The sequence below is a fragment of the Ostreococcus lucimarinus genome, chromosome 1 (assembly GCF_000092065.1).
Source record: "Ostreococcus lucimarinus CCE9901 chromosome 1, complete sequence".
Lineage (NCBI taxonomy): Eukaryota > Viridiplantae > Chlorophyta > Mamiellophyceae > Mamiellales > Bathycoccaceae > Ostreococcus > Ostreococcus sp. 'lucimarinus'.
In genome coordinates this window covers 1075756-1098018 of record NC_009355.1, presented here as the reverse complement: position 1 = coordinate 1098018, position 22263 = coordinate 1075756, and the positions used below count along the sequence as shown (strand labels likewise).

Sequence of the window (22263 nt, the reverse complement as noted above, 5' to 3'; positions counted from 1 at the left end):
CAGAACAAACGGCAACGGCGATGAGCGCGGTGAGGTACCAGATGTCGCCGACGCCGAACGAGAAACGACGGTTGAGCTCGATGACGAGCGCGCGGGAGGGGTTTCAGGGCGTCGCTTCGACGGAACGAAACGCGAAGCGACGACGGGCGACGGGGGGGGAGTGGGAGATTGGGAATTTGGGAAAATTGCCAACGGAAGTGTTGGAGCTCGTGCTGTTGAATCTTGACGTGAAGGACTTGGCGCGCGTGGCGTCGACGTGCACGTATTTTAACGCGAGCGGAATCGTGGAACGCGTGGCGGGGGCGAGGATGGAGTTCGTGCCGCGCGCGACGGCGTTGATGCTCACGAAACGGGATTCGTATCTAAAAGCTTGGCATCACTGTACGTTCAGCGAACGCGCGGAACGCGCGGCTGGGAACGTGTCGCTGGGGCAGTTTCACACCGCGTGCGTGACCGGGAACGAGAGCGACACCACCGGGATGGTGGTTTCAACCTTCGGGCGCGGTTTCCACGGGCAAATTGGCGACGGTTCGTTCGAAACGCGCGCGGTGCCAACGCAATTGAATCTGAACGATAAAGCCTTGGATATCGGTCGGGTAGAAGGCTTTTTCTTGGACTCGAGGAACGATTTCAAAGGCGTCGACTCCATCTCTCTCGGCGGCTCGCACAACGTGGTGCTGTCCAGAGATGGCACAATCGTCACGTGGGGGCTCGCGAGCTCGGGCGAGCTCGGGCATGTTGGAACGACTCCGATCGAGGTAAACGTGCCGCGTTTTGTCACAGTGCGTAGCGCTGAAGACAAGATCACGCAAATCGCCACTGGGTTCAACCACACGCTCGCCGTCGATCGCGCGGGTCGTTTGTTTGCATGCGGCCGTGGACGTTCGGGGCAACTCGGTCTCGGAACTTTTCGCGACGGCGCGCCGTTCGCTCGCATCGCAGCCTTACGCGGGATGCGCGTGGTAAGCGCAGTTGCAGGTGGTGCGCATAGCATTTGCATCACTTCCGACGGTAACGTTTGGTCGTGGGGTGATTGCAGATACGGACAGCTTGGTTTGGGCGATCTCACGTTTGCCGCCGCGGCTGGATGGAACAACGGCGTACCGTGGCCATGTCTCGTTGAATCGCTCAACGACATGGATGAACCCGTGGCGAGCATGTCCGCCGGCGGCGCGCATTCCATCTTTGTCACCACTGGCGGCCGCATGTACGTTTGCGGTCGCGGAAAGCACGGCGCGCTGGGTGTCGGTAGATCCACGTACACCGGCGGATGGCCTCATCCGAAAGAGCGTAAGGTCTGCGCGAATCGATTATCACCCGACGCGGTGAACATTCACCACTTTGTTCGTCGAGCCGATGGTTCTATTATGGAAAATCGCGTGCAGAAGTGCTCGTGTGGTACACGATGTCGAGTCGCCGTCGCCGCCGCGGGCGCGACGCACTCGTGCGTACTCACTTCGTGCGGCGGCGTCTTTACGACGGGTGAAAACTCGTACGGTCAGCTCGGACACGGCGACAAAACCTCAACCTACGTCTTCACTCGCGTCGAAGCGTTGCGTGGGAAGACAGTCACCACCGTCTCCGCCGGTCACAACCACACCGGAGCCGTCGTGGAGAGCGCGGAAAAGGGCGAAAGTAGCTTGTACTTGTGGGGACGCGGCGACTGGGGACAGCTCGGTAACGGTGACTTGCGTTCATGCACCAAGCCACAAGAGGTGAAAGAACTCTCTGTGGCACCGCCGCGCCCAGAGAACGAAGCGCTCATGTACAAGCAAGATTTGGATGCCGCCGATTCCGACAACGAAAGTGGTTCCGATGACGATTCCGACGCGTAATCTCTCATTATGCAGCGCATCGAGACGAAACGAAATAGCATAAAAAATAGTTCGTGATGTAATATTAAGCGTGTGTCATCAAAGTTCTTCACGAGCGAGCTCTTCGGCGGTGAAATCGTCGGTGAAATCCTCGTCCTCAGCGCGCGAAGAGCGGGACAAGAAGCCCTTGGCCTTGTTCCATGCGTTCTTCGCCGTGGACGCAGCCTTATCCTTCAAATCGCCCAGTTTTTCGGCCACGTTGGCGACAGCCCCTTTGGACTCGCCGCTGTCGAACGCACCAGCGAACGGGGACTCGTCGTCGTCGTCGTCGTCGTCGTCGCCGCCCATGCCCATGCCGCCCATCATCTGATCGCGGCTGAACATTTGCGCGCCGCCCATGCCCGGCATACCCTTCATTCCCGCCATCAATCGCTCCATTTCGACATCCTTCTTGTCTCTCTTCTTGAACTTCTCTCCCTTCGGCCGATCGCTCGGCAACGGCGGTATCTTGCCTCCGCACGAGTTTGTCTCCTCCTCGCACAACCACTCGCGCAGCGCCCCTCTCAAGTCGCCCGCGTTCGACGTGTACAAAAACTCACCCACGTCCGTATCCCGCGGTCCAAGAATGTCCTCACACGCCTTCACGATCGTCTTACACTCCTTTCCGCACTCTCCGTAGTTTTCTTTACCCATGTCCACCACGCGCAACCTCGAGCCCTTCTCTTGCAAGTCCTTCGTGATGATCCAATCGCCCTCCTTCGCGCTCGGGTCGCACATTTTTTCAATCTTTTCGATCACCATCGTCTCCGTGAGTTTCTTCTCCGGCGTTTCCTCGCGCAGCGCGGCGTACTCCTGCGTCACGGCGTCCGCGAGGTGTTCGCACACTTCACACTTGATGAACTTGACGTCAGATTTCACCGCGCGCGCGATCGGTTTGCTCGGCTTGGCGTCCGCGCACGCGACGAGACCGGCGATGGCGATGGACGCGGCGATGGTGGTGACCGCGCGTCGCGCGTTCGCGCGCTTGGACGGCATCGCGAGGCTGAAGCTTCGAACGCGAGGTGGAGTGTGAGGGACGCGCGCGCTGGAGGGTCGTCGGGTCGGCGGCGAGCCGCGAGCGCGAACGCGACGAACGAATGACGCGGAAAGACGCGAGACGCGGCGCGGGGGGCGCGTGTGATTAAAAGAATCGATAAATGAGGACGCGATGCGCGGTGATCACGACGCGGCGGTGACGGCGATGGTGAGATGGACGTCGCGAACGACGTAGGCGTCGCCGCCGCGAGGAGAGCGATCGAGCCGGAGCTGCGCGGCGAAGCCGTCGACGGCGAGCGCGCCGACGGTGATCCATACCGACGGTTTGTCTTCAGTCGTCGCGCTTCGACGAAGCGTGAGGGGGGCGGTGATCGTGCGGGCGTCGAAATTGACGCGGATCTTACCGTCGAATGCGCACGGTAACTCGACTTCGGCACCGTCGTTTGACGAGCGGCTGGCGAGCGCGCGGCGCAAGCCTCGAGTGTGCGAAGTTTTCGCGCGTACTTCGTTCGGTGCGCGATCTTTGGCGAAGTCGTACTCGAATACGTGGACGGTGTCGAACGACGTCGAAGCGCTGTCGAGGGTTTTGCGTTCGCGTAAGATGTCAATCTTCACCGGCGCTTCGTCGCCGCTCGAAGACGAAGGCGCCGCCGACGTCGTCTTCGCCGCAACGTCCGTCGTCATCTCACACGTGGACAAGATGTCTTCTGCGATGGACGCCATGAAAATCGCATCGAATCGTTCGCGAAGCATAATGGCCGCGACGCTTTCGTAGTACTCAGCCGATCCGTTTTGCGTTAGCGCGCGCCGATACTTGGGAACGATTTCGATGGCCAAGCGAGACGCAACGTGGACGCCGTCCAAATTTCGCACCATGACTTCGTCGAGCACGTGCTTTAAATCCCGCAACACGGGAATCTGATCAATCGTCGACTCGTTCAAGTGTTTGCGCACGCGCGCTGCCAAAGACTTGCGGGTTTCATCCCACGCAAACGCGGGGTCGCACAGGAGCGAACGAAGCGCCAACCACACCTGCGCCTCGCATTTCTGCACTCGCGTGTTGGCGTCCCACTCGGAGATATCCTCCGTCCACGAACCGTCAACGTAGACTTTGATAATGCTCGAGTTGTGCCGCTCTCGCTGAATCCAAGGCTTGGAGTCGAGAAGTGGCGCCAGCGCCTCGGCAAGCGCGTCCCGCCTCGTTTGACCCAATAGCCGTGGCGACGCCGCGAGACATCGAGCGATGGCCAACGCGGACATGGAGAGCGTAAAATCTGGCGTCGTCGAGGCACTATCGTCATCATCATCGCTCTTTTCGCCTCCCTCGCGCGCAGATAGCCAAACGATGCGTCTCAAGCAATAATCCGCGAGCTCCGCCGCGACGTCGTCCTCGACTTCGTCCAACGCCGAAGTCGAGCACCCACTCAACACGAGCTCGAACAAATTACACACCACGGATTCGTGATAACGCACAAGATAAATCGCATAAGACGTCGTCGTCATCGAACTCGGCGTTGACATCGCTCGCATCCTCGGCGCGCACTCGTCCCGCCACGTCTCCGCTCGCGCGAGCTCCACCACGAGCGTCTCCATGAGCTCGCTCGACCGCACCAACGCCGTCGCCGTCGACGGACGACGAATCGAGTCATCGCCGTTTCCATGCTCCTCCTCATCGCGCGCATCCTCGAACGCGCGCGCGCGCAGGCGATGTATCGCGAGTCGTCGTCGTCGCCAGCGAGATGAACCGACATCCGCGATTGACCCGAAATCCTCCTCTTCGTCCGCGTCCTCGCGCGCGACGAGCGTTTTGATCGCGTCCGCGACGTCGGTGGTCGAAAAAGACGACGCGAGCCGTCGCGTCGTCGCCGCCGTGTCGCGAACCGAGGTCATCATGGTGTGTCGACGGTCGACGACGAACGAACGAGTGCGAGTTCGTCGTCACGAGGTCGCACGGGCACGCGCGGCAAAAAATTCGTTGACGCGGTTCGTTAACACCATGACGTTGTCCTTCGTCGGGCTAAGGACGGGCACCCCGTTTCGAACGTTTCGTCGCGGCAATGTTATGGGTCGCGCGCGACGAAAGTTAACAACGCTCGCGTCGGGTGGCGACGAAACGAGTAAATGCTGGACGACCCGAGCGGCCACATCGTCCAGATATATTATAAACAACGCGATGATGCACGACGTCAACGCGTGACTGCTTTAAGGCGCTGCTTGAGGCGCGGACGACGCCGCGCGATTTAAAAACTTGAGATGGAACGCGTGGACGTACGCGAGGACGGCCATGATGGTGCTGGAGATACCCCCGATGGCTGATAAGTACGCCAATCCCGGACTCGGATACGCCGTTGACATTTTCGTGTACGTTGCAGCCGGAACGAGCTTTACGCGTCGAGCGTAGACTGTTCCCCCCGACGTCACGAGATTGTCGGCGCGCATCTGGTTCATGCAGAGGTTTGAGACGGCGTCGACGGTACCTTCGACGTCCACCATTGTGATCGACCACTCGTACATGGTGGTTTTTTTCTTATTGGCGGCATAATTGGGATGACTCTTGGACCAGGACATTTTCGGATCGTCGTGCTCGATGAGATTCATCAACGCGATGCCTCGATGCACCTTGACTTCCTTTTGCGCAACATCGCCGTTGGAATCGATGTAATCGGTGACGAGTGTGACGCCGAAATTACACGCACCAGAGCATCCAGACTTATACGCCCACGCTACGGTGAGCGCGTCGGTGGGATCGGCGCCCGGCGGCGAGAACGCGCACACGCCTTGCGCGGAGGAGAGTTCGGTGTCGCAGGTGGCCTTTCGACAGCACGGCCCGTTGGCCGTGCCGCACGCGTTCGCCGCTGCGGCGGTGTTACACTGGCTACCCACGCCGCACGACGCAGGCGTAGATGCTCCACCACTGGCGACGGGTAGTAAGGTCGGATCAGAGCAGAATCCATTGTTCGGCCCGGCGCCGCCCGCCACCGTGCCCGACGCGCACGCGTCCGCCCCCGTCAACCGAAAGTAACATCCATCCCGGTGATTACACGTCAGCGCCAGCGGGAAGATCTTTTGGCCGTACTGCAACTGCTCCGTGGTGATCACCTTATTCAGCGGCGGCGAATCCGGGCCGAGTCCGACGTAAAATTGCGTGAACCAAAGCGCCGAGTACAACAAGAGCAGAATCGGCACGACGATCGTGGACAAAAACACACCGAACCTGGTCGCCGTCTCTTGGTTCTTTCGCACGCTCGAGAATTTATCTCGAGTTAAATCATTCGCGTTCGTTCCGCACGGCATCGTCGCCGTCGTCGCCGTCGTCGCCGTCACCGTGTAACGATTACGCCAGTACGCGTTGCCACGTCAGCGTACGTCCCGAATTAGGGCCTAATTCGCCTAATTATTAGGCGTCGTACTGCTTACGCATACGAGCGAATTGCAACGGCGATTCACGCGCGAAAGTGAGCGACGACGAGGTCGTCGTCGAAGCGACGCGCGAGTGGAGTGTTTGGATTTAGTGTTGAGAATCTTTCTTGGAGTGGTGGTGTTGAAATGAACACCAATTGTTTGTTGTTTTTGGTTTTTTGATTTTGAGTTTGATTCCGCGGAGCGTTTGAAAAACGCTTAGCCGCCGAAACCGTACAAGGTGCGGCCTTGGCGCTTGAGCGCGTAGACGACATCCATGGCGGTGACGGTCTTTCTGCGGGCGTGCTCGTAAAACGTGTCGTTACAAAATCACTTCCATATGCGTAAACAGTGTGAAATCCGACCGACCGCGATCTGAAAAACGACTCACGCGAACTCGCGTTTGTGCGCCTCGACGCGCGCGCGCGTCGTCACAAATCGACTCGTCGTATTTCATAATCAACAATGTCCGGTCGCGGTAAAGGTGGTAAAGGTCTCGGGAAGGGTGGCGCCAAGCGTCACCGAAAGGTGTTGCGCGACAACATCCAAGGCATCACGAAGCCGGCGATCCGCCGTCTCGCTCGCCGTGGTGGTGTCAAGCGCATCTCCGGTCTCATCTACGAAGAGACCCGAGGCGTCCTCAAGGTGTTCCTCGAGAACGTGATCCGCGATGCGGTCACGTACACCGAGCACGCCCGCAGAAAGACCGTCACCGCCATGGATGTCGTCTACGCGCTCAAGCGCCAAGGCCGCACCTTGTACGGTTTCGGCGGCTAAGCGACGGTTGAGTCGCCGACGTAGGATACGCTCTGTACACTATAAACTTAATCTTTAGCGCTGTAGTAATCGAATCAGATCGAATCGAAAGAACGACACAACACACTTCGCTCTAATTTACCTCTACACTTCTATTCAACACGTTCGCTAACGCTCGCTACGGCTCCGCGTCTTCAAGAGAATGTTGGATGCGGGCAGCGTGCCGTCTTCGTCCAACCACTCGTCCAGGAGCTCGAAAAATTCTTTGATGTTTTCTACGCGCGGAACGGCGTCGACCTTTTTCGCTCGCTTCGACGATGACAGTTCCTGTTCGCTCTCGCACTTCTCGTCGTCGGGACGTTGGGACACCCACACTCTCCAACGCAGACCAGCGTTTTCGGCGCCGACCATGTCGGCGGTCCACGAGTCGCCTACGTGCATAACTTCGTCTGGTACCACGTCGACGCGTTTGCACGCCTCGTGAAAGATGGACGCCTCTGGTTTCTCGTCGCGACCGGCGAGAACTTCTTCGCCACCGACGAGGATGTTTTCCAACTTCACTACTTCGTATATCCCGCACGCGGCGAGCTTCTCTCGCTGCACGACGTGGTGGCCATTCGTGATGATGACGACGTGCACATTCTTCGCGCGCAACTTCTCGATGCCACCGCACACAGAACTGTTTAAACGTAGCTGTTCCAAGCGACAGTCCCTAAATGTGCTGTTCACGTCGTGCCGCATTGCGAGCCCTCTGTCGTCGTCGCCGAACGCTTCCGCCCACAGCCGCTCGCGGTGCGTCCACACGTGCGCAAACTCGTCGTTCCAGGGACGCTCCGCGAGCCGCCGCTTGTACGCAGCGATCACTTCATCTTGTCGCTTTTTCGACAGCCCGTATACGGTCTCCATGCGAATCGCGCATTCGCGATACGCGACGCGATCGGCCAGGGTGGTTTCCGCGAGTGTGTCGTCAAAGTCGAAGAAAACCGCGCGCAGGGGCGCGCGCGAGGCGCCGTTCGGATCGCCTTCGCGACTCATGGCGCCGAGTGTGCGCGCGTGATTCACCGGCGCCCGTCACGACCGTCGTGCGTGAATGAGGCGCTTGCGAGTGTCTGTCGGTTGTATAAATTCACAATTCGCGTTTCTTTGCTATCGCTATCGCGCTCGAACGCAGTCAAAGGCGGCTTGCATCTCGCGCCACTTCTTCGCCATCTCGTGCACGTGCGGACCGTTGAAAATGCACATCACAGTGCAATCTTCGCTGTACTCCAGTTGCGTGAGCAGTTTGGGTGTGATGACGAAACATTGGGGTGTTCCGGGCGCGCTCGCCGCCTCGACCATGCGCTTGAACACTTTGCGCTCGTTTCGCGCATCCATACCTTGATTGATCTCGTCAACGACTCGGAAAGGGGCGCTCGTGGACGCTTGCAACGCGATCATGTACAGCATCGTCGTCACCGAACGTTCACCGCCTGATTGACGGTGTGCGTCGAGCAAGTGCATGTCCTCGTTCGGGCGAAACTTGACTCGGATTTCCAGCGCATAGCTCGCAAAATCGTCGCCAAAGCCGTCGTGCTCGCGGGAACCGTCACCAGCGAGAGAAATCTGTCCGGCACACCCGATGTTGGCGAAATTCCGCGAGAAGTCGTCACTGATTTTCGCCACAATCTTTCGAAGCTTGGGCAACCATTCATTCTTCACCGAGGTGATTGCCGCGTGTTCCACCGCAAGCTCGGCTTTTTCGCTCGCGAGCGTCTTGGTGAGCGTCGCCATTTCGGCTTTACGCTTATTAAACTCATCCAAAACCGCTGGATTGTGACACAAGATCGCATCCGCTTGCTCTTGAAGTCGCGAGATGTCGAATTCCAGCTCTTCGATAGTAATCGGCCATTGTTCGAACTTCTTGTTGATTTCCTCGGTGAGGTCGCCCGTGACGGCGAGGGCGTCTCGTTTCAACGCCGCGGCGCGCTCAGTTTCGGCTTGAAAGCGCGCTTTGAGATCGTCACGCTTGGCTTTTGTGTTGATAACTCTGTCTTCAATACCCTGCAGCGCCTCTTGCAGTTTCGTCATCTGCACTTGCTTTTCGACCGACTGCAAAACCTTCAACGTGAGCGAGATCGACGCCTCGTGACTGGAGAGGACGACGTCGCACAACTCACTCGCGCACATCACTCGCTCTTTCGATATGCTTGCCTTTTCAGCCGCAGTCTTGCGCTCGATGTTCGCAATGTCTGCCGCCGCTTTGTCTTGAGCCATCAAATCGGTGTGTTGCGCAATCTGCGTCTGAATCATCCTCTTCCTCGTTTCTGGTTGTTGCTGTAGTCTATTCAAATTATTCTTCTCTCTTTGTAACTCCGTGAGCTGGCCTTGTTTGGCGTTGTGCAACTTCTGGAGTTCGCTCACTTTTTCGTTCACAGCGACGAGCTTTCTCTGGACTTCGGCGAGTTTGTTCTTCACCTCTGTGAGGTTTTCATCAGTCTGGCGCCCGAAGAGCTGGCCCTGTCGAATACTGTTTTGACCCATGGAAAACGCGTTGGGGTCGTATCGAGACCGGTTTGCTCTGTACACGCCTTTCGGGCAGTAAATGTGACTGGATATCTTTTGTCTGAATAGGCGTTCGATGGTCGCCGAATCGAGCGTGTTGCCTCCCACGTGCACTTTGGTAATTTGGTGCGTTTCGCTCAGCGCCCGCTTAACGATAGATTTAGCTTTGAACACATTATCCAGCGTGTTAACCACGCCCGCGTCTCGTAATTCTTGGCTCACTACGCCCGGCACGTGCTGCGTGTTGTTCTTTGGCGTCCACACGTTGATTCGAAAGTTCTTCATGGCGTCGTTCACACTACGCTCATCGCGCCGATCGGTGACGAGATACGTCGCCAAAACAGCCGGACCAAGATGCTGTTCGATATACGTGGCATGCGTGGGATTCGTCACTTCGATCTCGGCGATGAGCGGGCCGAGCACTTCACCGTGAAACGTCGGTTTATTCTTTTGTACCCAGTCATCTGCCTCCTTGATGCGACCAAAATTGCGATGCTGCGACAATCTCATGATCTTTTGCTCGCGCACGGATTCGAGCGCATTGTGTTGTCGCTTCAAACGTTGGAATTCGTCATCGAGCGGGCGCTTTTCAAGTTGCGCCTTACGAAGCGCCTCGTCGGTGCCTCTGACTTCGTTATGAACCGCTTGCGTGCGAGTTCTCAACTCCGCTCGTTGTTGATCAATATCCCTAGGCACTTCGGGCACATCATTAAGTTGTGCCTTGAGCAGAGCGATCGTATCCTCGCGCTTCTGTAACTTCTTCTTAGCAGAGTTGGCTTCGTCGCGCGCCTTTTTCAGAGATCGAGTCAGCGCGTCGTGCTTGCCCGCGAGTTTGTTAAATTTTGCATCCATCTTCGACAGCGTGCTCTTCGTATCCTTGTAATTGTCACGACCTTCCTTAATCTTATCCACCATGGCGTTGTACGGCGTTTCTAGCTCATGATATTCCTTAAGTTTCTCTGCGTGCTCGAGTTTGGCTTGTTGCACCTTTTCCTTTGCCGCCTTGTACGCCGCCATAATCTGCTGCCTCTCCACCGCGCATCGATCATAAAGTAGCCAAGGAATCTTAGTAGACATATCTTTGGCCTGGTCGAGTAATTTCTCACGCGTTTGAAGCCGTTCGACGTCGCGTTCTAACTTTTCGTTGTCTCGCCCGAGCTTGTCCAAGCGCATCGTCTTTTGATCCACCGACCGCTCTAAATCTAAAATCCCATCCTTCATCTTCTTCAACTTTTCGTGCTGTTCGTACATCTCTGCGTTTCCGATCGCCTTCTCCGTCTCTAACAGCAACTCCTGCGGATTGAGCATCGAAAACGCCACCACTCTGTCTTGCGGCAAGAAGGAGCACAAATTGTCCAACTGCATGTGCAACGCCTTCATCTCTTGTTGAATTCGTTCATGCTTCACCGTTTCCCCATTCAGTTTCCACGTCGACGCCCCACCGGCGCGATTATTGAAATCTCGTCGAATGATGATCGGTTTCGCCGCGTCGCGTCCCCGCAGCGTGATCTCCGTGTACGCGCTCTCCTCGCCGCGCTTGACGAAATCTCCAAGCGATCCCGCTCTACCGAGCAATTTCGGCGATCCACCGAGTCCAACGCACACCGCGCACACGAACGCGCTCTTCCCAGTCCCATTCGGTCCCAGCACGACGTTCAACCGCGGCCCAGGCTCGAACGTCGCGTGTTTATGCGTCATGAAGTTGTGCATCGTGACCCGCATGAGCGCCCCCGGGACGTACCCACGCGCGTCGTAGCGCGCATCGCTCGCCTTGGCGCGCTTCGCGCTCGGCGACGCGTCCTCATCGCTCGAGTCACCGTGACGCTCGCGCGCGAGCGCCATCACCGTCGCGCGCGCGTCGGGCGATGGCGCGGCGCGACAGACGCGAATTTTCAAACGCGGCGCCGATGTCATTTCTTTTAATACTCAAACTAAAAACGCATACACCGAATGTCCGATTACCGAACGCACACCGCGCCTCGAACATGGACTAAAACCCGCGCACTCTACGTCGCGTCGTGGTAACACTAAACGCGCGGCAGAGCCCGGCGCGCGCGATGTCCGCGCCGCCGCGCGCGAGCGACGCGTCGTCGGCGCGCCGTCATCGCTCGAATGGATCGACGTCCGCGTCCTTCCCCGCCTGGGCGAGCTCCACGGCCGAGACGACGTCGGACAGCGTCGCGCGCGCGGTCGCCGAGCGCGTCCACGTCGCGAGCAAACTCGCCGAACACAAGCGCAACGAAAAGCTCGCGCGCGTGCGGTTGGCGATCCAACAAGCGGAGCACGAGACGGATGCGATGGCGGACGGTGGCGTGGACGCGGCCGCGCTGGAGGAGAACGAAGTGATGAGCGATGGGACGAGCGGAAGGGCGACGTGGTTGTTGACGTGCGCGATGGTGGAGGGCGCGAGCGCGAGCGAAGTGCGACCATTGTTCGAATCGTTGGTGCAGTTTGAGTGCGATTTAGATGCGGTGGGGAATCGAATGAACCATGGGAAAGGGATCTCGCCGCTCGCGCTGTTGTGCTCGATGTTGGAGTCGAGGATGCTGACGCCGAGCGAGCGGAGAACGCGAGACGCGCGGGAGATGACGAGAGACAAGCATCACGAACGGGCGTTAGAGGAGGCTGACGAGGAGGGTGCGCTCTACGCAGAGAAAGTGGCGGCGATTCGTAAGAGCGTGGGTGAGCGAGGAGATTCGTTCGCTCAAAGTTCAGGGGCGATTGTGGAATTCGCGACGGCGATGCTCGCCGCGGGCGCGAGCGCGAACGGCATGTACAAAATACAGCCGGAGACGGGTGCGATCGCAGATAACCGCATCGCGCCCTACGCCGGGGTCCCGGGCACATATGGCTCACCTCTGTTCTTTTGTGCGCTGGCCATCATCTCGGGCGCCGGAGACGACGTGCTGTCTCTGGCGGCTCGATTGACTAGTCGAGGCGCGAGCGCAAATGCCGAGTGCGAGCGACCAGGTAGGCATGCGTGCTGTGGAAAATTTCTCACTCCACTAAATGTGTGTTGCGCTGCGCTCGAGTCTAGCATTCCGTACGAGATGGAGTACGAGCGAAAATGTCGGATAGCGAAGCTTGCGGGGCTGATAATACAAGGTTGCGATGACGTCAAGCTGAACATAGATTCAACCTTCACGCACCGGCTCAGCGTGGAGGAATTGGCAGATCGCCGTATAGCGCCGGTAGAGATACACACGCTAATGCGAGGGCCAGCGATTTTCATTTTAGCGTGCGCCATCGCGGAAGGAGTAGGTACAGTCGCGATTGCACTGATGGATTTGCTTTTAGAAAAGTTGGATAAAATCACCGACGACTACGTCGGCGCCCGATCGCATCACGGCCGAAAATTACCTTTGCTTGCCATGGTGATAGACGCCATAGATGCACCGTGTTCGTTCAATAGTCTCGGTTTCATAGAAACGAGAACTTGGTGGGAATCAGCCGCCGTGAAAGCGAACGTCTCAGACATGGGAAGTGTTTTAGGCTCGCAGTTGTCCAAAGGCGAAGGGTCGTGGCGGGCACTTTCGGCCGTTGACGCCGAAGATTTGAGTGCACTGGATGAATATATACCTGATATTAACGATGCCGCGTTTGATGGTCGAGGTGCCGTGGCGCGGCGCGAGGAATTTGAAACGGAGAGGAAAAAAGAAATGATCATGACGGATGAGGAAATTGCCGCCGAGGCGGAGCGCGATAGAAAAGCCGCTAGAATTGCCGCCGCAATCGCACAGGCGGAGAAAGCGCAACAAAATAGCGTTATCGAAGAGCAGCAACAAGTATCCGAATCTGAGCCTGAGGGAGATAATGAGGAGACGCTTGCTGCAAAAGGGGCGACGCAATACACAGACGAGGATGGGAATACCTTCGTCGTTGGCTTTACAGAGTACATGATGAAATCCAAGTCGGGGGTGTTCTTGGACCATGAAGATCCGGAAGAGTTGAAACGAATACGTGCGAAAGCGCGAGCGGCTCGTCTAGGCAGATTCGAGCTGCTTGTTGAAACGGCGAAAAACGTGACATTTTCTCTCATTGACAGCTCGGAAAAAGCCATCGGCGATGTCACAACAGCATTGGCGCTAGCTCAGGGAGAAGAAGAAGAGAAGGCCGTTGTCTTCAACAGACCGACGCAGGCGAGACTCGACTGTCTCGATCTTGCCAAATCACTGTTGAAGCGGGGCGCGAATCCGAACGTCCGCATGACGCTCAACCGCGAGTTCGCACACACGTGCGCGGAAACGACAACCACGCCTCTGTGTATGGTTAGCGGTTACATCGCAAGAGACATGCAAGAGGCGTACCCGCTCTTCGAAATGTTACTAGAAACCAACATTGACGTCAATGCACGAGGTCTAGGTCCTTATCCGATCGCCGCACCACCTCTCTTTACGCTCGCGATGGCGATTTATCACGGCGTTGATGGCGCCGAAGAAGCCTTTGAGAAGCTTTTAAAGTATAACGTATCCGTGGACCTGAAGGCACTCTTTCCGGATGGAAGTAAAGGAACAACACTAATACAGCTCATTCACGCTTTGCGTGCGGGCAAGTCGGATCGTCAGCGAATTCTTAGATTGATTAAACAAGTACTCGAACGTGGCGCCGATCCAAATTTGTGTTGCATCGAAGTTTACAGCGAGAAAATTCCAGAGGCATACATTGAGGCGATTAAGATTACAAATCATCAGGTACCGGCGGTAACATTCGCTATGATGCCAGAACGTACACTTCTTTGCGCACGTGCCGAGGAAAATGCGCAAGTCGCATCCATTGTACATCGAGTGCGTCAGCCATCAATGGAGCTCGTTCCGCCTCACCCCGGCGAGCACGAAGATCTGAGCGATGGCGAACTGAGCTCTCTGGATTTCGGAAAAGTATTCGAAGAGGTGACAAGACTAAAGAAAATCAAAGAGTCAGGCGATACTGACGATGATGCATCAGTCAGATCGTCCATGTTTGGCTCTGTGAAGAACTTTGATTTCGGCGCGCCTTTCCCAGCGCTTCCTCATCGTTCAGGCGAGTGCCAATATCCACCTTTGTTCTGGGCCATCGAGGCCGCGGCCAAAGAAGGCCATAAAGAAGCCGTGGAGTTGGTCGTGCGCCTTCTCGATGCTGGCGCGATGGTTCGGCGGATGATGCACAAAAATTTCCACTCATGGATTGAAGGCAATCTCGTGGCCATGGCTATCGCAGCGGCCGTCGAAGCCGCGGCGCCGCTTCCAGCACCAGAAGACGAAACAAACTTCGAAAGGCTCAACGTTGGGGAAGTTTTGCTTCGTTTGAATCAAGCTGCCAATCAAGAACAACCAAAAACAAAGGAAACGGAGGAAGACAAATTCGACAACACCATTTCAAATGCCCTCGAGCACGCGGCGTTCAGAAGGCAGAGTACCCGAGTATATGATCAGGGCGAGGAGGAACCGAGTTTCTACGAAAAGGTTACCAAAAGAAATGAAGCGCGTATTCTCGGTGGGGTAAATGACGACATAGATATCAGTGCGTTGCGGCGACGGACCGTGCTCGACGCGTTGCGTCCCGAGCGTCCAGACGATGGACGAGTGTACACGGTCGAGGAGGCGCCTGAAGACGTCAATGCTGATACTGAAGCTGTACCCACGAAAATTGTGCCTAAAATGAGCATGGTGCAGGGCGTGATTCGTCCAAAAGGCTCAAGATTTGGACCAGCAAGCATCGCCGCGCGCCGAGATATTCCAGGCCTCGTGCGAACAGTGGTCGTCGGCCATACGTCTTTCGAGACGAGGGCTCTTGAGATAACCCGGAAAGAGAATGAACGAAGAGCACACGAGATACGACAGCGATTCGTCAATCCAAACAACACCGTACGTGGTGGTCAAGTACGGTCAAGTACGTGGTGGTCGAGTTCGGTCGATAAGAACGTGTACGACTCGGATCCGCAAACAGACGATGATCTTGAAGAGCAACTCCAAGCTGCGGACACTAAAGAACTAGATTGGGCTATCAACGAAGAAGAAGAAAAGAGACAGACCGAACTCAATCGAATGGTCCATGGGATAATTCCAAAAGGCTTGCAAAATTTCGGTGTAAAACGACAAAGCGCGACGGGGTCAGATTCACAAGTCAAAGTGACTAAGAGTGGAATCGAAACGACGACGATGATTTCGTCCAGGATGAACATGGAGGTGAGACAAAACATATCCGCGGCGGTGGTTAAAGAAGAAACTGCTACTCTTCTCACCTCTGGCGGTGAATCATACGAGTCAAGGAACGAGGGGAGCGCTTACTGGCCTTCGGATGACGAGTTCCCTGAAGAATTTGATCAAACAGAGATGGACAAACTCTATGATGACGTCGATAAAATCGGTGCACCGAGCGAAGCTGACCGGGAAGAGCAGATGCTGATCGAAGCGGAGTGGGAATCGGCTCGTCCATTGACGCGGGAAGAGCTTGAACTCCGACACGCTTCCCGACAAAAGACCACTTTGGCCGTCGCGATCAAACTTTTAGAGAAGTGCAGTGCTGATAACATCGATGCCTTCGCCAGGAACCCTTTACTAGAGAGTTATGGCGTTGGTTTGGTTCCTTACGAATTCACGCCTCTATTTGCCGCGCTGTACGGCGCCGCCACAGCCAAGTCGCAAGAGCAACTGGCGGTCGGCATAACGCTCGCCAAGATTTGCATCAACAAGGGCGCCAACGTCGATAAGATTGGTTTGCATTCTGTGCTCGCCCCGGAAGCGTATTCGAATGCGCGAAACCAGCTCAAAGCGCATCGGATGCGGAGGTACAAAGAGCTACGCGAGCGATACGTCGAACAAGGCGATAAGACGGCGCTCGACGAAACTTTGAACGACAACTTCGTACTCGACCCGGAGAGATCAATCGGAATGCGAAGCTATCCACTCATGTGGGCGGTCACGGCGGCCATTCGAGCCGAAGCCAGAGAGCTCGGCTGTGAAGACATTGTCAAGCACATGCTCATGGAAGGCGCTGATCCCACGTCCATCTCCCTCCAAGCGATCGATGGACCCAGAGCCGTCGATGCGCGTGTGCACCACGGCAGTGTGCTCTACTTGTGGGGTACCGCGGAAGATTTGTTCAAGGCGTCGCAAAAGCGGTATCAGAGCGTCATCAGTACTCGACTCAATATTGCGAGGATGTTATCTGAGTTCGGCGCGCGATCATCGTACCGTTCGCAGACAAATTTCCCGTATGTCGTCAACCGCACGGAAGCGGCGTCGGCGGGCAGATGGCTCATCAAAGGCAAGGAGGGATTCGGCATCGTAGCCGCACCGCCAGAAAGTGAAAACACAATCGATCGACTCGAACCGTTCAAGAATAGAGTGGTGCGCGCCATGCACGACGGAGCCGGTCACAAGCGTCACGTGACGATTGAATCGAACCGCGAGCGCAAGGTGAACTCCATCCTCGCGGATCAGGGCACGAGCGAGACGTTTGGCACATGGATTTGGCCAAACAAGGAAGAATCGAAGGCCGATACCCTCCCTCCCGTCGACGAAACGCGCGTTCTTGGGTTTAAATCTACGGCTGAACTCGATTACGTGCATCGAAGGTTCCCCGGCCAAATCGAAGTCTTTGCGCAACGAGTCGCCGCCAAATCTCCCAGTGCGGCGGACAAGCGATCCTCGTACGACACGACCGAGGCAATCACGTTGGCGAGCGAGCACGACGTTAAAGAGGAAGCCATTCTTGCTCGGAAAGTCAGAGCGACGCAAATATCCGCTATACACGCCGCGTTTTCTGGGAAGGCTTCGGACGTGCCGAAGGACATCATCGACGAGACCTTGTTGCCGAGAAAACTGTTGCGTTGATGAGGCGTTGATGATGGCGCACCATAGTGAATTGTAAATATCATGAATGTACATTTATTTAACGAAATACATCCTCGCTACATGCTATATCGAGGAAAAGCGTTGTCCAGGGATGTATGCAACGAGGAAGCACCCGTCGTTTCAAATTTTTTCGACAGCGCCGCGCGTTTATCCTCTTTTAGTTTCGCTCTCGCCGTCGGCGTGGAGCTTTTCGACTTGAACAACTTATTAAACGATCTCGAGAGACGCTTCAGAAGCCCCCGGTTGTGATCGCTCGACACCTCCGCCGATGACGAACCTAAAACGATAATCTCTCCGTCGAGCCCTCGAAGCGACTTGGCACCGTTTGCCGGCGGTTCTTCGTCTCTTTGACGATGACGCTTTTTCACACTCTTCCCTTGGATCGCATCGTCGAACGATACGAAAGCGCGACTGCGCATGTCTAATTCCAACTCCACGTTGGCGACGTCGTTGCAACTAAACCGAGCCGCCCTCGACTCGATTCCGCGCCATTCTGGCAGCACCCATCGAGCGTGCCGAGGCGCGAGATGGCGCACGACTGATCTCGAAAACATCTCTCGCGTGCACACCTTTGGCAACCGATCGTCAATCGTGCCATCTACCAAAGCCGGCAGAATGACGTGTAGTTCGGTTGTGTACATCACGATGGGCACTCGCCGCCAAAGGGCGGCGACGTCGGATTGCTCGCGCGCGCGACTGTTGTGTCGTTCCTCCAACGCCCGCACATACTTGGACGCCGTTACCCCATCGCACCAAGGCATGTTATAATCCACGATGATGAGCGCTAAATCACACGACACATCGTTCCGTAACTCTTCGTACCGCTTGATACCCTCCCGACCGTCGTGCGCGAACTCGACGCGTACGTCGCTAAAAATCGCCGCCAACACCCTGCTCACGATGCGCAAATTCATCGAACAATCATCCACGATCAACACCGTGGGTTCTCGATCGACAAAACAGCGCTCGTCCGCGGTCGTCTCGTCGCCGCGCGCGCGCGCCGTCGCCTCTCGCGTCTTCGTCGCTTCGTCTCGCTCCGCCCTCGCGTCTTCGTCGTCGCCCGCCGCCTCGCTCGTCGCCATCGCGAACGCATCCTCCGTGCTCTCATCGCTATTTTTCGCCGATCTCAGCGCGCGCGCCGTCTCTTGACTCGCGCTCGCGCGCGCTTCGCCGAGCTCCGGCATGGACTCCACCCGTCGCATCGCCATCGCCATCGCCCTCGAATCCGCGCCGAATCGGCCCCGCATCCGGGCGGATCGGCGTCCCTTATGCGACGAGTCACGACTCGTGGAAATGTGCACCCGCACGAATGTGCACGCGCCCGCTCGTCGTCGCCCGGTCCCGCGCGTCGCGCGATCGCGTCGCGCGAGTCCGACGCCGCGCGCGATCCCTCGACGACGCCGCGCGATCCTATGCCCGCGCCGCGCGTCGCCTCGCCGACGCGCCGTCGGATTCGCGCGCGTCGGATTCGCGCGCGTGGCGCGTGGGCGTGGAATCCAAGCGTCGCGCGTTACTCGCGCGCGATTCGCGCGACGCGCGCGCGATTCGCGATTCGCGACCGACCGACGGGTCGTCTCTCGCGCGTCGACGTTCGCGTCGCGGTCGCGGTCGCGCGTCGTCGTGCGCGGCGTCGCGCGCGTCGAGGCGCGGTCGCGGTCGCGCCGACCGACCGCGACCGACCGACCGCGTGTTCTTACTGTGTACGCATACGAAACGGTCGCCCCGCGTCGCGTCATCTCACTGTTTGCCCACACGCGATGGCCCCCTGCGCGAAGCGACGACACCCGACACCCCCTCGACGCGCGCGCGGCGACGGCAGTCGACGACGACGACGACGACGACGATGCTCGCGCAGCGCGCGCAGGCGTTCGCGACCGGCGGCGCGACGGTGGCGTCGAGAGCGCGCGCGCGCGCGACGCGAGGACGCACCGGACGACGCGCGCAGACGCGCGCGGGGATTCCGATCCACATCGAGTACTGCGAAAAGTGAAACTACATGCCTCGGGTGAAGATGTTCATCGATAAGACGAACGACGCGTGCCCGGGGAAGTTTGATTTCACGTACAACGTCGAGGAGGTGCTGAGGGCGACGGTGCCGGAGGGACAGGGGTGGTACATTGAGAATAACGCGGAGAAGCCGATTCCGGGCGGGGAGAGCGCGCTGTGGAGAAAGGGGGCGTTTGAGGTTCTGCGATTGGACACCGACGAGCTTTTGTACTCCAAGAAGGCGGATGGCTCGCACTTGGTCGACGGTAAGGGTGGACCGGAAGGGAAGCTCGGTAAGTTTATCGAAGAAGTCATGAAGGCGGCGGCGTAGGCGGACGACGCGCGCTCGGATGGACTGTGGATAAAGGTTGAGTTCGCGAGGGCGCGCGCGCGATGACGGTGACGAGTGGTGCTCGAAAGTTATTTCAACGATGATTCGTTGGACGCGTATCACTCCGATGGACGTCGCGCCGCGCCGACGCGCGCGAACGAACGGCTTTTGATTTTAACAGAAAATACACGATAAAATCTTCTCTCGCGATTCCGCCTCTAACAAGTCTAGGAAGACGACGGTCGCGCGTGCGCGCCCGACGCCAACGCGTTACGCGCGAGGCCGATATCGGTCTTGATGCGCGCCACGAGTTCGGGCAAGGAATCGAATCGCAACTCGGGACGGATGAATCCGCACACGTCGACGCGCATGGTTTCGCCGTAAAAATCGTCCTCGTACTCCGGCGTCGCGTCGCTCGCGCCCATGACGTGCACCTCGATCGTCGTCCCGTCGCCGTCGACAAACGTCGGTCGCTTACCGACGTTAAGCACGCACTCGTGCCAGTTTGACTCGCCTTCGCGTTTGGCCCAACCGAAATACACGCCGAGCGGAAGCGCGCTCAAAACCGCCTCGCCGCCGCACGTCTCCGGGTCCAAGTTCGCCGTCGGCACCCCCATCTGTTTACTCCCTCGACCGAACCCGGTGACCACGGGCGCCTCGAGCGTGAATCTATTCGCCAACTCGTAGAATTTAGGCACCATGAGCACCAAGGGATTCTCATCGTCGTCCGCGCGTATCGCCGTCGCCGTCGCCGCGGCGCTCAAATCCTTCCCCGAACACGACCCACTCGCGTCCACGCGCGCCAGCGGCAAATCGCGCACGATTTCCGCGAAATCTAACCCACCATCGACGTCGGAGCCCTCGGCATCGCCCGCCTTACGCTCAGAAATCACCATCCGTCCCCCCGGCTTGAGCGCCATCGTCGCTCGCGTCAGCGCCGTTCGCCTCGCCTCGCCTCGATCGCACAGGTGCGCGTTAAACGCCACCGCATCGAACGGTCCGTGGTACGGCTTCAACTCTTTCAACGCATCGTCCGCGCGCAGGAATCGCGCCCCTCTCTCGTTCCCTAACACGTCCACGCCCGCCCGCAGCGCCCGCGGCGCGCCCACCGTCTCCGCCCCGCGCTCGAGCATCGCCGTCGACGCGTCCGCGCACAGCACCGTGCACCGCGCGCCGTCGTCCGTCGTCAGCGCTCGCGCGAGCATTCCAGTCTCGACGCCGACGACGAGCGCGCGCGCGTGTCCGGTGTCGGGGAGCGCCATCGCGCGCGCGACGGCGTCCGCGCGCGCGCGCTCGTTCGGGAGCGAACACTCGGTGCAACCGCGCAGCGCGTCGTCTCGCGCGGTCGACGACGCGCGCGCGCGGGAGGGCGCGCGTCGTCGCTCGCGCGCGCGGCTCGGGACGGGACGAGGCGCGACCGAGGGCGCGGGGGCGCGGAGGCGCATCGCGTCGGCGTGTGGCGTCGCGGCGTCGGCGTCGGCGTCGACGCAAAGTCACATCGCGCGCGGCGACGCGCGTCCCGACTACTTTTTCGAACGCATCATCATCTCATCATCTCATTTCATCATCTCATTTCATCATCTCTTCATCTTTTTACGCATCTCGGGCGTGACGCGCGCGACGTGGTACGCGCCGTTTTTGTCGAACGACACGACGTTGCCGCTCGGCTTGAGCGCGCCGTCGGCGCCGACGAGCGCCGCGGCGGCGACCTGCCAGCGATTCGCGTTGGGGATTCCCGCGAGCGCGGCGCTCGTAGGTTTTTCATCCACCGCCATCGCGCTCACGGCTTTGGCTTCGATGCGAACGACGTCCGCGTACACGGACGGGTCCGACAAGTCGGTGGCGGCGTCGCAACGAAAGTTCGCTCCGTCTCTCTCCTCTCGCGCGATGTCCACCGCCGCCGCCTTCATGTCCTCCTCGTCCGGATCGCCCAGTTCCGCCACTAATTCCTCCAGCGCCTCCACGCACATCCCCGCTAAGTCCTCGTATCCCTCCAAAAACAACACTCGAGCGAACAGCCGCATCTTCGTCACGCAGTGCTTTCCGCGCGCGTTTCTGATGGCGTGCATCCTTCGCTCCAGCCCTCGTTCGTCCATCGTCTTCACGCGCATGAGCGTGTGATTATACGACGTCGTCCCCACGATCGCCGCGCGCGCCTGTTTCCCCGCGTTTCTCGCCGCGTACGCCTCCGCCGCGCGTTCGTGCAGCGCTCGCGTCTCAGCCGTCGTCTCGTCGTCGCCTCGCCTCGACCCCTCGCCTCCATCGCTCTCGCGCGCGTCGTCGCTCGTCGACGCGAAGCGCTCGGGCGCGATCCCACGCCGTCGAGACGACCGTCGGACGTCGTCGCGTTCGCTCGCGTCGCGCGCGCGACGCGATTTCGTCGGCGATTTCACCGCTCGAGCTGTCGCGGCCGCTTTTGAATCTTTCCCCGACGCGCGCGCGCGCGACGCGTCGTGCATGCGCACGTCGTCGCGACGCAAACCGAGGGCGAGCATGCGCTGTCGGTTCACCGCGATTCTGCGCTCGCGCTCGAGCTCGTACGGGGTGAGTTCGGTCATGGCGCGTC

The 22263-nt window shown here is 58.4% G+C and overlaps 13 protein-coding genes across 13 annotated transcripts; 4 read left to right on the top strand and 9 right to left on the bottom strand.

Moving 5' to 3' along the window:
* Positions 1-632: 632 nt before the first annotated feature.
* Positions 633-1721, top strand: OSTLU_4661 (predicted protein; the record flags this gene model as incomplete). Its single annotated transcript, XM_001415988.1, has 2 exons — positions 633-1248; positions 1354-1721. Coding segments are annotated over 2 exons (984 nt in total), but the record flags the coding sequence as incomplete, so codon positions are not given.
* Positions 1722-2126: 405 nt separating this feature from the next.
* OSTLU_6147 (predicted protein) lies at positions 2127-2825 on the bottom strand (the record flags this gene model as incomplete). Its single annotated transcript, XM_001415652.1, has 1 exon — positions 2127-2825. A coding segment is annotated over one exon (699 nt), but the record flags the coding sequence as incomplete, so codon positions are not given.
* A 207-nt stretch (positions 2826-3032) lies between these two features.
* On the bottom strand, positions 3033-4442 carry OSTLU_29260 (predicted protein; the record flags this gene model as incomplete). The annotated part of the gene is made up of 1 exon (XM_001415651.1): positions 3033-4442. The coding sequence occupies one exon, from the start codon at positions 4440-4442 to the stop codon at positions 3033-3035; it is 1410 nt and encodes a 469-aa protein (XP_001415688.1).
* Positions 4443-4993: 551 nt separating this feature from the next.
* OSTLU_29259 (predicted protein) lies at positions 4994-6168 on the bottom strand. The gene has a single exon (XM_001415650.1). The coding sequence runs from the start codon at positions 6141-6143 to the stop codon at positions 5052-5054; it is 1092 nt and encodes a 363-aa protein (XP_001415687.1). The 5' UTR covers positions 6144-6168; the 3' UTR covers positions 4994-5051.
* Positions 6169-6292: 124 nt separating this feature from the next.
* OSTLU_29258 (predicted protein) lies at positions 6293-6523 on the bottom strand (the record flags this gene model as incomplete). Its single annotated transcript, XM_001415649.1, has 1 exon — positions 6293-6523. One exon carries the CDS (start codon positions 6521-6523, stop codon positions 6293-6295), a length of 231 nt encoding a protein of 76 aa, XP_001415686.1.
* A 190-nt stretch (positions 6524-6713) lies between these two features.
* On the top strand, positions 6714-7025 carry OSTLU_14029 (predicted protein; the record flags this gene model as incomplete). The annotated part of the gene is made up of 1 exon (XM_001415987.1): positions 6714-7025. One exon carries the CDS (start codon positions 6714-6716, stop codon positions 7023-7025), a length of 312 nt encoding a protein of 103 aa, XP_001416024.1.
* Positions 7026-7172: 147 nt separating this feature from the next.
* Positions 7173-8039, bottom strand: OSTLU_92236 (predicted protein; the record flags this gene model as incomplete). Its single annotated transcript, XM_001415648.1, has 1 exon — positions 7173-8039. One exon carries the CDS (start codon positions 8037-8039, stop codon positions 7173-7175), a length of 867 nt encoding a protein of 288 aa, XP_001415685.1.
* A 117-nt stretch (positions 8040-8156) lies between these two features.
* OSTLU_29255 (predicted protein) lies at positions 8157-11387 on the bottom strand (the record flags this gene model as incomplete). The annotated part of the gene is made up of 1 exon (XM_001415647.1): positions 8157-11387. One exon carries the CDS (start codon positions 11385-11387, stop codon positions 8157-8159), a length of 3231 nt encoding a protein of 1076 aa, XP_001415684.1.
* A 215-nt stretch (positions 11388-11602) lies between these two features.
* On the top strand, positions 11603-17419 carry OSTLU_29254 (predicted protein; the record flags this gene model as incomplete). Its single annotated transcript, XM_001415986.1, has 1 exon — positions 11603-17419. The coding sequence occupies one exon, from the start codon at positions 11603-11605 to the stop codon at positions 17357-17359; it is 5757 nt and encodes a 1918-aa protein (XP_001416023.1).
* A 546-nt stretch (positions 17420-17965) lies between these two features.
* Positions 17966-18594, bottom strand: OSTLU_14025 (predicted protein; the record flags this gene model as incomplete). Its single annotated transcript, XM_001415646.1, has 2 exons — positions 17966-17978; positions 18110-18594. 2 exons carry the CDS (start codon positions 18592-18594, stop codon positions 17966-17968), a joined length of 498 nt encoding a protein of 165 aa, XP_001415683.1.
* A 782-nt stretch (positions 18595-19376) lies between these two features.
* Positions 19377-19697, top strand: OSTLU_14024 (predicted protein; the record flags this gene model as incomplete). Its single annotated transcript, XM_001415985.1, has 1 exon — positions 19377-19697. One exon carries the CDS (start codon positions 19377-19379, stop codon positions 19695-19697), a length of 321 nt encoding a protein of 106 aa, XP_001416022.1.
* A 272-nt stretch (positions 19698-19969) lies between these two features.
* On the bottom strand, positions 19970-20347 carry OSTLU_9092 (predicted protein; the record flags this gene model as incomplete). The annotated part of the gene is made up of 1 exon (XM_001415645.1): positions 19970-20347. A coding segment is annotated over one exon (378 nt), but the record flags the coding sequence as incomplete, so codon positions are not given.
* Positions 20348-21274: 927 nt separating this feature from the next.
* On the bottom strand, positions 21275-22255 carry OSTLU_14022 (predicted protein; the record flags this gene model as incomplete). The annotated part of the gene is made up of 1 exon (XM_001415644.1): positions 21275-22255. One exon carries the CDS (start codon positions 22253-22255, stop codon positions 21275-21277), a length of 981 nt encoding a protein of 326 aa, XP_001415681.1.
* Between the last annotated feature and the right edge of the window lie 8 nt (positions 22256-22263).

Excerpts from the sequence above, each read along its gene's own strand:
- OSTLU_29259 (XM_001415650.1), bottom strand. The coding sequence starts at position 6,143 with ATGCCGTGCGGAACGAACGCGAATGATTTAACTCGAGATAAATTCTCG.